This window comes from Canis lupus, chromosome 16 (assembly GCF_003254725.2).
Source record: "Canis lupus dingo isolate Sandy chromosome 16, ASM325472v2, whole genome shotgun sequence".
NCBI lineage: Eukaryota > Metazoa > Chordata > Mammalia > Carnivora > Canidae > Canis > Canis lupus.
The window spans coordinates 42,101,972-42,117,309 of record NC_064258.1 but is presented as its reverse complement, the minus strand read 5'-3'; the positions used below and the strand labels follow the sequence as shown (position 1 = coordinate 42,117,309).

Here is a 15,338-nt window from a genome sequence, read left to right as displayed (position 1 = left end):
ATCAGGTTAGAGATGTTTTGGCTTTTCCAACTTTTTTGGGGGAACAATGATACCCCACGATGTCTAAACTAATGCAACTGTATTTTGAAACTTGTCTTATTTTTAAGTTCTTTTCAGGTGAAACATAGGAAGCTTGTCTTATATCATTGATAATTTGATGTTTTGCCAAATTAAATTATAACCTCTGGTAATTCTAATCAACATTCATAGTTGAATAAATACATTTATTCCTCCTTGACTTATGGTAGGCTTTCATTGTGTATTGACATCTTACTGCCAAAAAAAACAGCATAAAGTTTCTCTAAAGAACATTTGCCATGAATATAAATTCATTATATAATTTTGAAATTAAAAGTTTTTCTGTGTGCATTGAGTAAATCTAGGCTTTCATTCTACACATGGGAAACAGAAAGCCGTTTTTCAGACTCCATATGGAGTCAAGTGATAGAATCATTGGGTTAAAATGGATTCCAGTACCTTGGGGAAGAAGCACATTCCGTTTCTGGAATCTTGCAGTTAGGATTCCCATATTTTCAGCACAGACACTTATCAAATGGTACTAAAACAAAGCAAACCCAACTTATTCTTTATTGATGTCTTCAATTCAATTCCCTCCAATAGCACTGGTTCACCTCTTAGGTATTTTCATATATCCTGCTGAAGGGAGAGGACAAACCATCACAGGCCACAGATTCTGTGCTTATTGTAGAGAGTTGAATTAGTGAAAATTTGCTTCATGCTGACTCAAACTTCCATTTCTTGATCACTTAAGCAGTACCCAGAGATTCTAAATACACCCTGGATCTATGATGAGATAGTAACGGAGGGATGTTAATTTTCATTGTGTTCTTTTGGTCTGGGGGCTAAAACAGGCCTTGAGTTTAAAAAAATTTTTTTTAAGATTTATTTATTTTAGAGAACACGCCCACACGTGAGTGGGAGGAGGGGCAGAGAGAGAGCACAAGCGAGTGAGAATCTCAAGAAGACTCTCTGCTGAGCATGGAGCCTGCCATGGGGCTTGATCTCAGATCATGACCTGAACCAAAATCAAGGATGGAACACTTAACCGACTGAGTCACTCAGGGGCCCCTAAGTTTATTGAATTCCTCAGTTGCCTACAGTCTCAGTTGTTTGGTCAGGGTTTATCTGAAATTTCAGAAAGGCTGCTTATTTGGAAGAAGGAATTTGATTTTAATTTGATACAAGTTGAGCATAGCGACCCATTACAGACGTTATGTATTGGTGATAGTGATTCACCGCCCCTTTAGCTAACACAGTAACAGGGAAGGAATTGATATTTTTGTGATGCCTGCTCTGAACCACATTGCTCAGGTTTAGTATATCTATGTCATAAAATTTCCCTGTAATATACAGGTTCTGGACTGAGCCCTCTATTTTGTTTTATTGATCTCAATGTGTCTATTTTTTTCTTTTTTTTACCAGTACTATACTGTTTTGATCACTATAGCTTTGTAATATAACTTGATGTCTGGAACTATGGTACTTCTAGTTGTTTGTTTGTTTGTTTGTTTGTTTGTTTTAGGATTGCTTTGGGTATTCAGGGTCTTTTGTTGTTCCATACAAATTTTAGCATTTTCTTCTGGTACTGTGAAAAACGCTTTTGTTGTGTATGTATATGTTTTGTTTTTTTAAGATTTATTTATTTATTTGAGGGTGAGTGAGTATAAGCAAGAGGAGCAGAGAGAGAGGGAGAGAGAATCTCAGGTGGACTATGTGCTGAGCATGGAGCCTGATGTGGGGCTCGATCCCATGACCCTGAGATTATGACCTGAGCCAAAACCAAGAGTCTGACACTTGACTATGCCACTTAGGCACCCTGTTTTTGGTACTTTGATAGAGATTTCATTAGTCTATAGATTGCTTTGGGTAGTATAAACATTTTAACATTTGTTCTTACAATCCATGAACATGGAATGTCTTTCTCTTACTTGGAGTCATCTTCAATTTCTTTCATCAGTGATTTATAGTTTCCAGAGTGTAAGTCTTCCCCCTCCTTGGCTAGGTTTATTCGTAGATACTTTATTATCTTTGGTGCAGTTGTAGACATGATTGTTAATTTCTATTTTTGCTGCTTCATTATTAGTGTACAGAAATGAAACAGATTTCTGTTCAATGATTTTTGCATCCTGTGACTTAATTCATTTATCAGTTCCAGTAGGTTTTTGTTTTTTGTTTTTGTGGGTTTTTTTTTTTTTTTTTGAGTCTTTAGAGCTTTCTATATATAGTATCATGTTATCTGCTAATAGTGAAAGTTTTACTTCTTTTTTACAAACTGGATACCTTTTATTTCTTGTCTGATTGTTGTGGCTAGGATTTCCAGTACTACATTGAATAAAAGTGGTAATAGTGGACATCCTTGCCTTGTTCCTGACCTCAGGGAGAGAAGGTCTCCATTTTTTTTCCATTGAATATGATGTTACTTGTAGGTTTTTCATATATGGGCTTTACTATGTTGAGGTATGTTCCCTCTAAACCTACTTTGCTTGGGGTGTTTTATCATAAATGGATGTTATACTTTGTCAGAAGCTTTTTCTGCATCTTAGAAATATGATTTTTATCCTCTTTTGATTCCCTTTCTCTTCTTGATTACATGATGTAATATATCATGTTGATTTTTTTTTTAATTTTTTTTAAATGTTTATTTATTTATGATAGTCACAGAGAGAGAAAGAGAGAGAGGCAGAGACACAGGCAGAGGGAGAAGCAGGCTCCATGCACCAGAAGCCCGATGTGGGATTCGATCCCAGGTCTCCAGGATCACGCCCTGGGCCAAAGGCAGGCGCCAAACCGCTGCGCCACCCAGGGATCCCTATCATGTTGATTTTTGTGAACATTGACACACTCTTGCATCCAAGCAATAAATCCCACTTGATTGTGGTGAATGATTTTTTCAATGCATTATTTTTTTTTTCAATGCATTATTGAATTTTGTTTGCTAATATTTTGTTGAGAGCTTCTGCATCTATATTCACTGGAGATATTGGCCTGTAGTGTTTTTATTTTTTAATTTATTTTAATTAATTTTTTTGGTGGTCTTTCCAGTTTTGGTATCAAGGTAATGTGGCCTCATAGGATGTATTTGGAAGTTTTCTTCCCTCTTCTATTTTTTTTGAATAGTTTGAGAATAATAGGTATTAACTCTTTAAATGTTTGGTAGAATTCACCTGTGAAGCCATCTCATCCTGGACTTTATTGGGAGTTTGATTCAGTTTCTTTGCTAGTCATTGCTCTGTTCAAATTTTCTAGTTCCTGCTTCAGTTTTGATAGCTTATAAGTTTCTAGAAATTTATCCATTTCTTCTAGTTGTCCAATTTATTGGCATATAGTTTTTCATAGTATTCTTATAGTTTGTATTTCTGTGGTGTTCTTATTTCTCCTCTTTCATTAGTGATTTTATTTATTTGACTCTGCTCATTTTTGATGGCTTTGTCTAGAGGTTCATCAATTTGGTTGATCTTTTTTAAAGAAATAGCACTTGGCTTCATTGATCTGTTTTATAGGATTTTTAGTTTCAATATGATTTATTTTTGCCCTAGTGTTTATTATTTCCTTCTTTCTAGTGGTTTTGGGTTTGTTTGTTTGTTTGTTTCCTAGCTCCTTCAGACATAAGGTTAGGTTGTTAGGTTGTTTATTTGAGATTTTTCTTGTTGAGATAGGCCTGTATTACTGTACACTTCCCCATTAGAACAGCTTTTACTACATCTCAAAGATTCTGGACCATGGTATCTTCATTTTCATTTGTTTCCATGCAATTTATTTCTTTGATTTCTTGGTTGACCCATTCACTGTTTAGTAGCATGTTATTTAACCTCCTTGTATTTGTGTTCTTTCTAGTTTTTTTTTTTTTCCTTGTGGTTAATTTCAAGTTTCATAGTGTTGTAGTCATACAAGATGAATGGTATGACCTTGGTCTTTTTTAATTTGTTGAGACTTGTTTTGTGTCTTAATATGTGATCTATTCTCAAGAATGTTCCACATGCACTTGATTAGTATGTGTATTCTGTTTTAGAGTAGAATGTTCTAAATATATGTTAAATCCATCTGTTGCATTGTGTCATTCAAAGCTATTGTTTCCTTGTTGATTTTCTCTTTGGATGATATGAGCATCAGTGTAAGTGGGATGTTAAAGTCTACTACTACTATTGTATTGATATCAATTAGTTCCTTTGTTATTAACTTTTATGTATTCGGGTGCTCCCTTGTTGGGTGCACAAATATTTACAATTATTATTTCTTCTTGTTGGGTTGTCCCCTTTATTATTATATATGTCCTTCTTTGTCTCTTGTTCCAGTCTGTTTTTTTAATTTTTTTTTTAAAGATTTTATTTATTCATGAGAGACACAAAGAGGCAGAGACACAGGCAGAAGAAGAAGCAGGCTCCCTGTGAGGAACCTGATGTGAGAATTGATCCCAGGACCCCAGGATCATGCCCTGAATTGAAGACAGATGCTAAACCACTGAGCCACCCGGGAATCTCTAGTCTTTGTTTTAAAATCTATTTTTTTCCAATGAAACAATTGCTACTCTGGCTTTTTCTTTTTGACATCTATTTGCATAATGTTTCTCCATCCTCTCACTTTCAATCTGCATGTGTCTTTAGGTCTGAAATGAGTCTCTTGTAGGTAGCATAGAAATGGGTCTTATTTTTTTATCCACTCTGTCAGCTTATGGCTTTTGATTCGCGAGTTTGGTCCAGTTACATTCAAAGTAATTATTGATATGTATTGCTGTTTCATTACTTGTTTTGTGTTTGTTCTTGTAGCTATTTTCTGATCTTTCACTTTCTCTGTGTTTGCTGGTTTTCTTTAGTGATATACTTGGATTCTTTGCAGATCTTTTACTGGTTTGCTTTGATTCGTGGTTAACATTAGGTTTGTATGACAACTTCGGCAAATAGCAATCTATATGAAGTTGATGGATTCTTATGTTGAACCCATTCTTTACTCTTCATATCCCCCTCCCACCATGTGTTAGGTATATGATGTCATATTTTACATCCTTTCATAAATCCCTAGACTGTTTTTTACAGAAATATTTACTTTTACTTATTTTATGTTTCCTACTTTTCATACTCTCACTTATGATCTTTCTTTTCCACTCAGAGTTCTCTTTAGAAGTTCTTATAGGACTGGTTTAGTGGTCATGAACTCTTTTAGTTTTTGTTTAAGAAGCTCTTTATCTTTCCTCCTATTCTGAATGATAGCTTTGCAAAATAGAGTATTCTTGGCTGCAGATTTTTTCCTTTCAGCGCTTTGAATATATCATACCACTCCTTTCTGGCCTGAAAACTTTTTCCTAGCCTTATGGGGTTTCCCTGGTACGTAACTACCTTCTCTCATTGCTTTTAACATTCTTTATCACTACTTTTTGCTATTTTAATTACTGTGTGTCTTGATGCGTGGACCTCCTTGGGTTGATGTTTTTTGTGGGGATCTCTGTACTCCTAGATTGAATATATTTCCTCCCCCAGATTAGGGAAGTTTTCACCTCTTATTTCTTCAAATAAATTTTCTGCTTTTTCCTTTCTTCTGGGATCCCTGTATTGTGAACATTATTATACTTGATGGATTCCCTGAGTTCCCCAAATCTGTTTTTATTTTGCATAGTTGTTTTTTCTCTCACTTGTTCAGCCTGATTACTTTCCATAACTCTGTCTTCTAGGTCATTAATTTGTTCCTCTGCTTCCTCTAGTCTCTTATTCTGCAAACATATTTTTAATTGCAATTATTGGATTCTTTATCTCTGATAGGTTCTTTTTTGTTCTGTGTAAGGGTTTCACTGATGTCCTCCACTCTTGTCTAGTATCTTCATAATCATTAGTTTAAATTATCTATCAGGTTTATTATCTCTCTTTCACTTATTTCTCTTGCTGTGATTTTGCCCTGCTCTTTGATTTGGGACACATTCCTCTGTCTCCTCATTTTGTCTAACTGTGTGTTTTCTGTGTGATGTGAAAGTCAGCTATGTCTGTTGCTCTTGAAAGCAGTGAAACCACACTTTAAATAATAAGGCCATGTTGGTCCTCTTCACAGGGGACTTGCCACTGCCTACAAGATCAGGCCTACCAGGGTTGCTTCATAAAGTGCATGCAGGTGGGGGCAGGGTGCTGCAAGCTATTCCTGTGGGTCCTTTTCCACCAGGATCATGCAGCCTCTGTGGAGACTGGAGGCCAGCTGGGGCAGCTCTGGGAAGTATGGCAAGTGAAGTCTTGGTGCCACAAGCTGTAGGTACCATTCCTTCTCCACAGGAGACACTGGAGAGTGGGGCTGCCCATGGCAGCTCCATGAAGTGCATTTGGGTAGAGGTATAGTTTTAACAAGGTGCATGCCTCTTCTGAGGGAGGTCGGAGATGCAGTGTTGGCAGGGTTTGGGTGGGTCTTATGGGGGAGGGAATCCACGGCATCAGGAGAGGGGTTGGCCCAGCTGGAGGGAGCAGGGCATGGGATAAGCAAGTTTGGTAGTGAGTGCTAGCTGTTTCCTGCAGTTGGCTTGGTGATTATGCTGGAGGTAGGGGAGGGAAATGGTGCCTGCCAGCTCCTTTGTTTCTGGAGAAGTCCCTCAGGGAACTCTGAGATTAGTAACTAACTTTCCTTCTTGTATACCCCAGGCATTTTCAAACTGCTGCTTCTAAACTGTATCTCCTCAGGCTGTTCTTTCTGCTATCTCTTTAAGGGCAAGGACTCAGCTTCCTGTTGGCCCTCCAGTCTTTCCCTGTGCAGCCTGCTGATTTTTAAATTCAACTGGTTGTATGAAAATCAGCTGCTCTGATTTTCAAAGCAGAATGTTATGGGGATTAGTCTTCCCCATGCAGCTTCCCTGGTGTGATTGTTTCTTGTGGCTCTCCTGTGCTTAAAGCTCCCTCTCTTCTGTATCCAGACCCTCTGTGTTTAGCTCTCCACCATGTGTGTGCCCTTCTCACCCTCTTTAATGTGACCTCTTTTTCACATTCAGTTGTGGAGCTTGTTATGCTAGTCTTCAGGTCCTTTTCCAGGTTATTTGCAATAATGTGAGGGTTATGTAGTAGTATATGTGGGTGGACATGAACTTAGGGTCCTGCTATTCCACTATCTTCCCTAGAAGTCTTGCCCTACTAAATTTTTAATTCACCTGGTGTATGAATTCAACTGTCAGTGAATGAATTACATATCTGTGTTAGAAATCATCTACTTATGACTTATTAAAGAAGGGTACCAATGGGGAATACACAGGATAGTTATTAGGAGTATGGATTTAGAGTTACATAGGCTTTCAGATTAGCTCCATCGTTCAGGGGAGAATGACTGGGCAAATTACTTAGTCTCTATGAGACTCAGTTCTTTTTGTAAAGGGAGAATGCAAATAATAGCTTATGGTGTTGGAATTTGCCCTTGAATAAAGCTCAAGGTCTCGTTTCCTGTGGGTAGAATGGGAATATTTATTGACTGCCTATTGTATATTATGGTGACTGTTGGGATACAGAAAGGAAAGCTACCACCTCTGGTCAAACCTCATACCTGGTGTGGTAGGTAACAGTAGAAGATAAAGGGGATGTTAAATATTAAGTTGGGAGTATGTATAAGCTACTGAGATGCAGAAGGCAGGATGGGGTGGGGGAGGAATGGGGAGAGTTGTCAAGGGAGGCTTTAGGGGAGCTATGACATTAGCCACTAGCTGGAACTCAAAGGGTATGTATAAATTGGAAGAGTACTCTGGGTAGAGGAAATAAAATATACAAAGATGAAGAAATATGAGAAGATACTCTCATTTAGGGGATTCCAGGGTAGTGAGTATGATGGGAGCCAGGGGTATAGGACTGTGAACATTAAGGGTTAAACTGAAGGGTATAGCAGAGGTTGCTAGATCCAAAAGGGTTGGGTGTGCCTTGTTAAGGGTTGACTTTATCTGGAAGACAGAGGAAAGCTGCCTAATCCAGTTTGGCCTTTAAGGAGATTACCTAAGCAATGGAGTAAAACATGGATTCGAGTGGAAGCTGGTGAAACCAGAAATCCTGAGGTTACGGTTTCAGTAATTCAGGCTCATGTTAAGGTGGATGCAAAAGAGAAAGCAGTTTACCAAGCTTTAGGAAGTAAAGGAAGCACCTAGAAATAGCTTTTATTATGTATGTTGGGTACCTGGGTATGTTGTGGTAAATATGGGAAGGCAGAGGTGCCTAAAGGATGCTAAATGGAAAGGTAAAGAAAGCTGGGAAATGCAGGAAGTGCTAACTTGGACACGTGGACTTCAGATATAATAGGGTGTAGGTGGCAGTTGAACAGTCGACAAGATCACCAAGGGAGAGCAATATAGCAAGGAAAGACCTGGGTCAAGTTTAGGACCCTTGAGACCACTAACATTGAGACAGGATCCAGAGGAGAAATAACCAGGCAGGTAGAAACAAAACCAGGAAAGTGCTCTGTTGGAGAAGTCAGAGGAAGACCCTGCCATCAGAATCCTATGCCTCAGGAGGGGCTACAGGGAACAAGATGAAAGCTGTAGCTTGACTTTAGTTCGTGGCACTGGTCATCTTGGGAGTAGTTCTGTGGATGGGCACAAAAGACAGATCTTGGTGGATTTAAAAGAGAACTATGAAGAGGTTTAATTCCTTCATACTAAAAATGACATTTAAACATCCATCTGGCACATCTGCATAGACAGAAATTGTTGCTTTGACGTAGTGCCAAGAGGAAATGGTAGGAGGAAGGTATGATCTGGATTAAAATCTTAACTATTTTTTTCACAGGGTTCTGCTTCAAAAACTGCAGCCACATCAGGTAGGAACATATCCAAGCCTGACTCCTCCAATTTAAGGAAAACATCTGGTTCAAAAGCCAAAGTGGGGCCTTCTGTTTCCTGTTTGAGGCGGAATAGTGACAGTAGAAATCTCAATTCTGATCGGGCCTTATCTCCACAGAGGATCAGGCGTGTGTCCAGTTCTGGTAAGAATAAAATAAATCAGCTGTGCCTTATAGCAGTTTATGAATTATTTGAATGTAGGAATAGGCATGTCAAAGAGCAGAAAGACAGGTTTTGGTTATAAAACTAACACATTCTATCCACTACAACATTTAGGCTTTTGCTGACCAGCATCTTACACAGGGAAGGTAGAAAAAGAAGTTATAGACATAGCTCTGATCTTTGAGTGATGTAAAGGCTAGTTCAGTGAAAGATATAGGTGTATAAACCAACTTATAATACTAAGAAAAATTATAAGCAAATAATTGGGTCCCTCTTACATACAAATAATTTCAAAATTAGAAAATTTTTTTTTTTTTGTAAATGTTTATGTGCTTAATAATACTTAAGTATTATATCCTGGACTCATGGTGGTGGAAAGAGATTAGTTTTTCCTTAACTTTTACTGAAAGATGTATTATAAATTTGCAGGGATGTAAGAGTGACTAAAAAGTTAAACTTCGCTAAGATGAACATTTATTTATGTTTATATTTTAGAAGCAGTAATTTCAAATTCCTGCTAGGTTTATGAAGTTGGAGCACTTTAAGAGTAGCTGTTAAGTGTCTTACTGAAATTTGGCAGATGGACAGACTTCTCTGGGTTGCAGATCAGAACAGGAAATGGAAAAGTCAGCCTATGTTGTAGAGACTAAGACAAAAACACTGCTAGCCATTCCAGTTGATTGAGAACACTCTGCAGGGAACAACCTTTATTTTAACAGGTACAACCTTGAGCGAATTAAAGGCAAGCCTGATGGATTTAGAAGTAAGTTCCCTTATAAAAATAGCAACTACTGTTGAATGATCTGGGGAGAAGAAAAAGTGCCTCTAGACTGATGTGTCACACACATGAGAACATTTTGCAGAAACTAACAAAACCAAGCAGATCCCAGAGGATCTCCATACTACTCTACACCTTGATAGTTTTAGGTTTTCTTTTCTAATTCTGTTTTGAGAACTCCTGTTTGAGAAGCCTATAATGAGCAGAAGTATTTTAAGGGTGATTTATTTAGATTCAGACCTAGCATTAAGATCTTGAGGTTCTGAGGAGCAAAGCCAGGAAGCAGTACGGGGGGAGGAGGAAGGATCTGCAGCACATTTCTATTCCCATCCCTGGAGGAGCTGCATAGGAGGAAAGAATTCACTTGAAGTCGTCTTCATTGGAGAGAAAAGAAGAGAAACAGAAGAGAAACAATGATCCTGATTATAGATATGCCACAGTTAGGGAGATCAAAGCTTTGGTTCTTATCATTGATGATAGGTAAGCGTAGTGGTGGTTGCCCGATGATGGGGAGTTCTCTTCCTGTTTGGATATTAGGAGCACCTATGGCTTGGTGGCGCTGCAGAGTCATGGCCAATCACTCCATAGCCTGTAGTTTAGGAGCCCTATATTCTAGTACTACTCCAGCACCAGTGAGCTGCACAAGCAAGTTGTTTATCCACCCTGGGCTTCAGCCTTGCATAGTGAAATACGAGGATTTGAGCATGTAAGGACCTGTCAGCTTTCACAGTCCTTATCTTTCTGGGTGAAGTTTGAGGACTCGCCAAATTTTCTGAGCAGTGGCTACAACTAGTATGATTCTCTAGGCCACAGGATGCTTAAAACTCAGAAAACTGGAAGCACACATACTTTCAGGAGACTAGGCCAGTACCCAGGATAGGATAGACAGTGGTCCCCAGCCATCTGGGGTTCTGCTTTCAATGATTTCAGTTAGCCATAGTCACGCATGGCACAGAGGCAGGTGACCCTCCTTCTAATGTGTTGTTACAGTCAGGAGTAGCCTAACACTGAATTGTAATGCCTAGATCATTCACCTCAATCCAGCTCCTCATGAAGGCATTTTATCAGCTCACCCCTTCACAGGAAGAAGCTGAAAAGAGAGAGAGAGAGACCACATTCACATAACTCTTATTATAGTATATTGTTATAATTCTTTATAATTCTTTATTGTAATCTTTATAATTCTTTTTTTATTCTTTCTGTGTCTCATTTATAAATTAAACTTTATCACAGGTAGATATGTATAGGAAAAAAACAGTACACATAGGGCTTGGTACTATCTGTGATTTCAGCCATCCATTGGTGGTCTTGAAACCTATCCCCTGTGGATGGGAAGATGGGGAGAAGGAGGGCCAACTATATTTTCAAAACTAGGATTCATTTATGTAGGTGATCTGTTCTACCAAAAAGTTAAGCATTTTAAAAGTCCCTTTTCTGTATATTATATAATATCATGCCTTAAGAGAAAGTAGGTCTGTTTACTCTTATGAAAAGACAAGGACATTTATTGAGCTTTGATTAACCTGTATAAAGAAACTTGATAACTAAGTTATGTATTCAAAGTTTTCAGTCTGAGTTAAAAACTAAGTTTTCTTTTACCTGGTGGATTTCTGTATAGAAATGGAAAAAAAAATTAATATAACCAGAAACTTCATGGATTTGCATTTGAGTTTTTATGTGAACTGTTTGAAGACTAACTTGATTATGCTGTATTTAAAAAAAAAAAAAAAAACAACAACAACTAGCTTGTGTGGATGCTCACGATAAATTGAGAGGTGTTTGTCGTGGGGGACAGGAAATTTAATCACCACAGAGTTAAAAGTAGAGCAGAAGATCAAGGAGCAATAACAATGTGCCTTTAGATCATTGAGAGTGTGTTGCCATTTACTGTACAATGTGGTGTTTGTGTATTAGAAAATTGAAACCAAATGAACATCCTCTGTATTCTGTATACAAAGTTACTCTCCTGAAAGGTAAGCAGCAGGAATGTTCCAGCCGACTGGGGTTTTCAATAAATCCTTTCAGAGAACTAAGTAGAAAACCAGATCTGGAATTGAAATAGCCATTTTCTTGAAGCTTTAAACTGAGCAGGACAAAGAATTAGAATTAAACCCAATGGAGCTCTTCCATTTTACTTGTCAGTATCTGGAAATGGTACAGCATGATGACCATAGCTAATGCTGCTGTACGATCTGTATGAAAAATAAGAGAGTTAAATCCTCATCATAAGGGAAAAATTTTTTTTTTGCTTTTTATTGTGTCTGTGTGAGATTGTGGATGCTAATTAAACTTATTGAGGTCACCAATGCACAGTACATGTTAAGTCAAGCCATTATGCTCTACTCCTTCAACTTACACAGTGATGTGTGCCAACTAGATCTCAATAAGACTGGAAAAATAATTTTAAAAATCGGGAAATTTGTATAAAACCAGATTATGACCAGTAACAGACCAAATTCAAAGTATCTTTGTTTAGAATATGGATGTGTTTTAACCACTCCAATTAAATAAGATGAGGTAGTGAGGAAAACTAGGATAATAATAATTATAATGCCAGTGAGAGAACACACTTACAAAATGCTTATCAAGTTTTAGGCTCTGTCCTAATCATTTCATTTATAGATGTGTTTATCCTCACAGTAGTTTTGTGAGGCTTATTCTCATTTACAGATTGAGGAAAACATCACACAGAAATTGAATAACTTGTCAAGGTTGTGCAGCTAGCAAGTAGCAGAGGTAAGATTCAAACCATGCAGTAGAGCTCTGGAGCCCATTCTCCTAAACTTCACATTATCGGTCTAAAGAACTACTCTTGAGGCACCTGTATTGGTCAATTGGTTAAGTGTCTGCCTGCGGCTCAGGTCATGATCTTGGGGTTCTGGGATCGAGCCCTGCGTTGGGCTTCCTGCTCAGTGTGGAGTCTGCTTCTCCCTCTGCCCCTCCCCTGTGCCTGTACTCTCTCAAATAAATAAAATCTTAAAAAAAAAAGAATACAACCTACTGTAGTAGGACTCTGAGTTTTGAAAGATTAAAATTCTCACACTCAGCTGAGTGCTTTAGAAATTGGCATTTCTCTTTTCAGGGCCTTGGCTTAAAGTTCTGTCAGTTTACCATAATTTAAAAGATGTTACATGATTATTGCAAATTAATGCTGCTAAGGAAATCACCGCACAGTTAAATACTTCATGATTCATTCAGGCATTTTCAGGCCTACCTGCCACCCTCTTGTGAAGGCGGTACCAGTTCTTATCAGGTTTTAGATTATGAATGTGTGTGTTCCTTCAGACACACCTGTAATTGCCCTTCCAGTGACCAGCCTGGGCAAGGTAGGATTACGGAAGTGAGACAAAATACACTCCCTGCCCCGTGGATCCTATAACCCACCTGGGGAGGGTAAGTGCATGCTTATGATGCAACCAAAGAGCAGCATAAAAAGGGTGTATTAAGGGTGTGGGAAAAAGCCCCTAAGTACTTTAGGACTTTGGGCAAAAGAAGAATGTTCAGGGGTTGGTCTGATTATACCAGAGCCTGAAGAAAGGCCTCATGAAAGAAACAGTCTTTAGTTTTTCTTCTGGAGAAAGAAAAATAACTTTTTAAAAGGATAAACCTTTGTTGTAATTCAGTTTATTGTGGGTTAATAAAATAGATTCTTCTCAAACCGGGAGTACATCCCAAACTTGTAATGACTTGCCTAGCATCATAGGTTTCTGAGCTTTCTTGCTACGTTGTTTTTTGCATAGTTGTGTTTTGCGAACTAATTTTGTCTCTTTAGTGTTAAAAGGGAATTTAAAATTATTTCAATTTTATATCATTTTATGGTGAGGTGAGAGTTTGAGAGAAATAGCTAGCAAAATTATGAGGGGGGGATACTCACTATAAATTCATAATAACCAGAAATTATCACCTAATAACTTATTCTAAAAACTAATGTGTTGGTTTGGATGTTTCTGTGTTTGCATGTAATTAAAACCTCTTGTAAAAAATGTATCCTAAATTTTCTTGGCATAAAAATAATAGTAGTAGTAATGTTTTTGAGGGCCAGTGATGTGCCATGCTCTGTTCTAAGCTTTCTAAAGCCTCACTTCATTTACTCTCACAATTCATGAGGTATAGACAGTATGCTTATCCCTCTTCTGCAGATGAGGAATTTGAAGTTTTGAAATCTTAGTAACTCACACAAAGTTACACAGTTAATAATTGGTGGAGACAGGAAACCGAACAAGTAGTCTGGTGCTGGGGTTGGCGCTCTTGGCCTCTGTGGCGTATATCCAGGAGTCCGACACACTGACTTCCTCGCTTGGCAAGTGTCTAGTGAGTGCCTGCTTGTGCTGGGCATGAAGAAAGGCACAAAACAGATAAATTCTGGACTTTGTGGAGCTTCAGTTCTAGTCAGGCGTGACAGAAAATTAAATAAAATATTTAGAATGTAATATGATAAGTGCTGAGGAAAAAAGGTGGTGAAGGGAGTTAAATCTTAATATCAGGTGGTTACAAAAGGCCTCACTGAGCAGGTGACAAATGAACCAGTGCCTGAAGGCACAGAAGGAGGGAGGCATTAGGACATGAGATGACAGGCCTTCCGGGGCAGAGCGAACAGCAAATGCAGAGGTGTAGATGAGGGAGCACTGGGGTGCTTGAGGGACAGAGAGCTGCCCAGTGTGTGCAGTGGGGGGCCGGGGGGGGGGGCCGGGAGTAGCAATGAGGACAACCAAGTAGGGTCTTCCAGGCACCTGGGTGACAAGTGTCTTCTCTTTTATTCCTTCCTGACATTTTCACTGTAAATTCTCCATCTTACAGGCATTCCACTCAGTTCTTACTTGGCAAGTAATTGCAGAGAAGATTGCTTTATAGAATGACACATAATGAGGCTTCATAGGTCACTATGAACTTTCTCTTACCTTATGAATTCAAGAAAAGTCTTGAGAGCCTGCTGTGTACTGGGCAGTCTACTAGATTCAGAGAATACAAACATGAAATAATAGGCCTTTATAATCTCACTAGTTGGAGGCTGAGGTGGAAAGGGGTATTAAATCACATCATCTGAATGTAAACTAATTTTTCAAATTGCAGCTGACCTGGCCTGATATCTTGCATTTATTCTGTACTGTAACTATTTTTGTACATGTCTGTCTCCTAAATTGTGAGGTCCATAAGGAGAGTCCAGGTCTTATTTTTTTTTTTTTTTTTTCAGTGCTCAGCACAGCAGACCTATTACACAACAGGTGTTTAAAAATGTTGTCTGGCCTGATTCAAATGGAGACATCTCTGAAATACTGTGTGTCCACAGTAAAGGGAACACCACTGACTGGGCCTAAGGGCAGGCAGGAGAATAGTGATGACATTTGTACTGGCCTTGGAATGTGCCCATAGAAGTATGCCAGACGTGGAAAGTTGCTGGCATTCCCAAGGGTGCAAGTGGAGAGTTATGAAAGGGTATGGTGCGTCTGGAAACACCGAGGGCAGGTTGGCATGCCTTGAACAGATGGAGTGTTGGGGTAAGTGGTGGATGAGTCCCATAGATAGTTGAAGCAGATCAGTTCTTTCGTAGTTGAGACACAAACTTGTAAGAGTCGTGCCAGGATGTGGGAATAGGAAGCAGGGTGA

General features: G+C 38.6%; 1 protein-coding gene across 4 annotated transcripts in view; it reads left to right on the top strand.

The window, feature by feature from the left end:
* The window catches only part of MTUS1 (microtubule associated scaffold protein 1), a 165,616-nt gene that overhangs the window by 52,919 nt on the left and 97,359 nt on the right, over positions 1 to 15,338 (top strand). For all 4 annotated transcript variants that reach the window (XM_049094939.1, XM_025469116.3, XM_049094940.1 and 1 more), the window contains exon 3: positions 8,742 to 8,937. In XM_049094939.1, the coding sequence (XP_048950896.1) occupies positions 8,742 to 8,937 (196 nt within the window). The remainder of the gene's footprint in view (positions 1 to 8,741; positions 8,938 to 15,338) is intronic.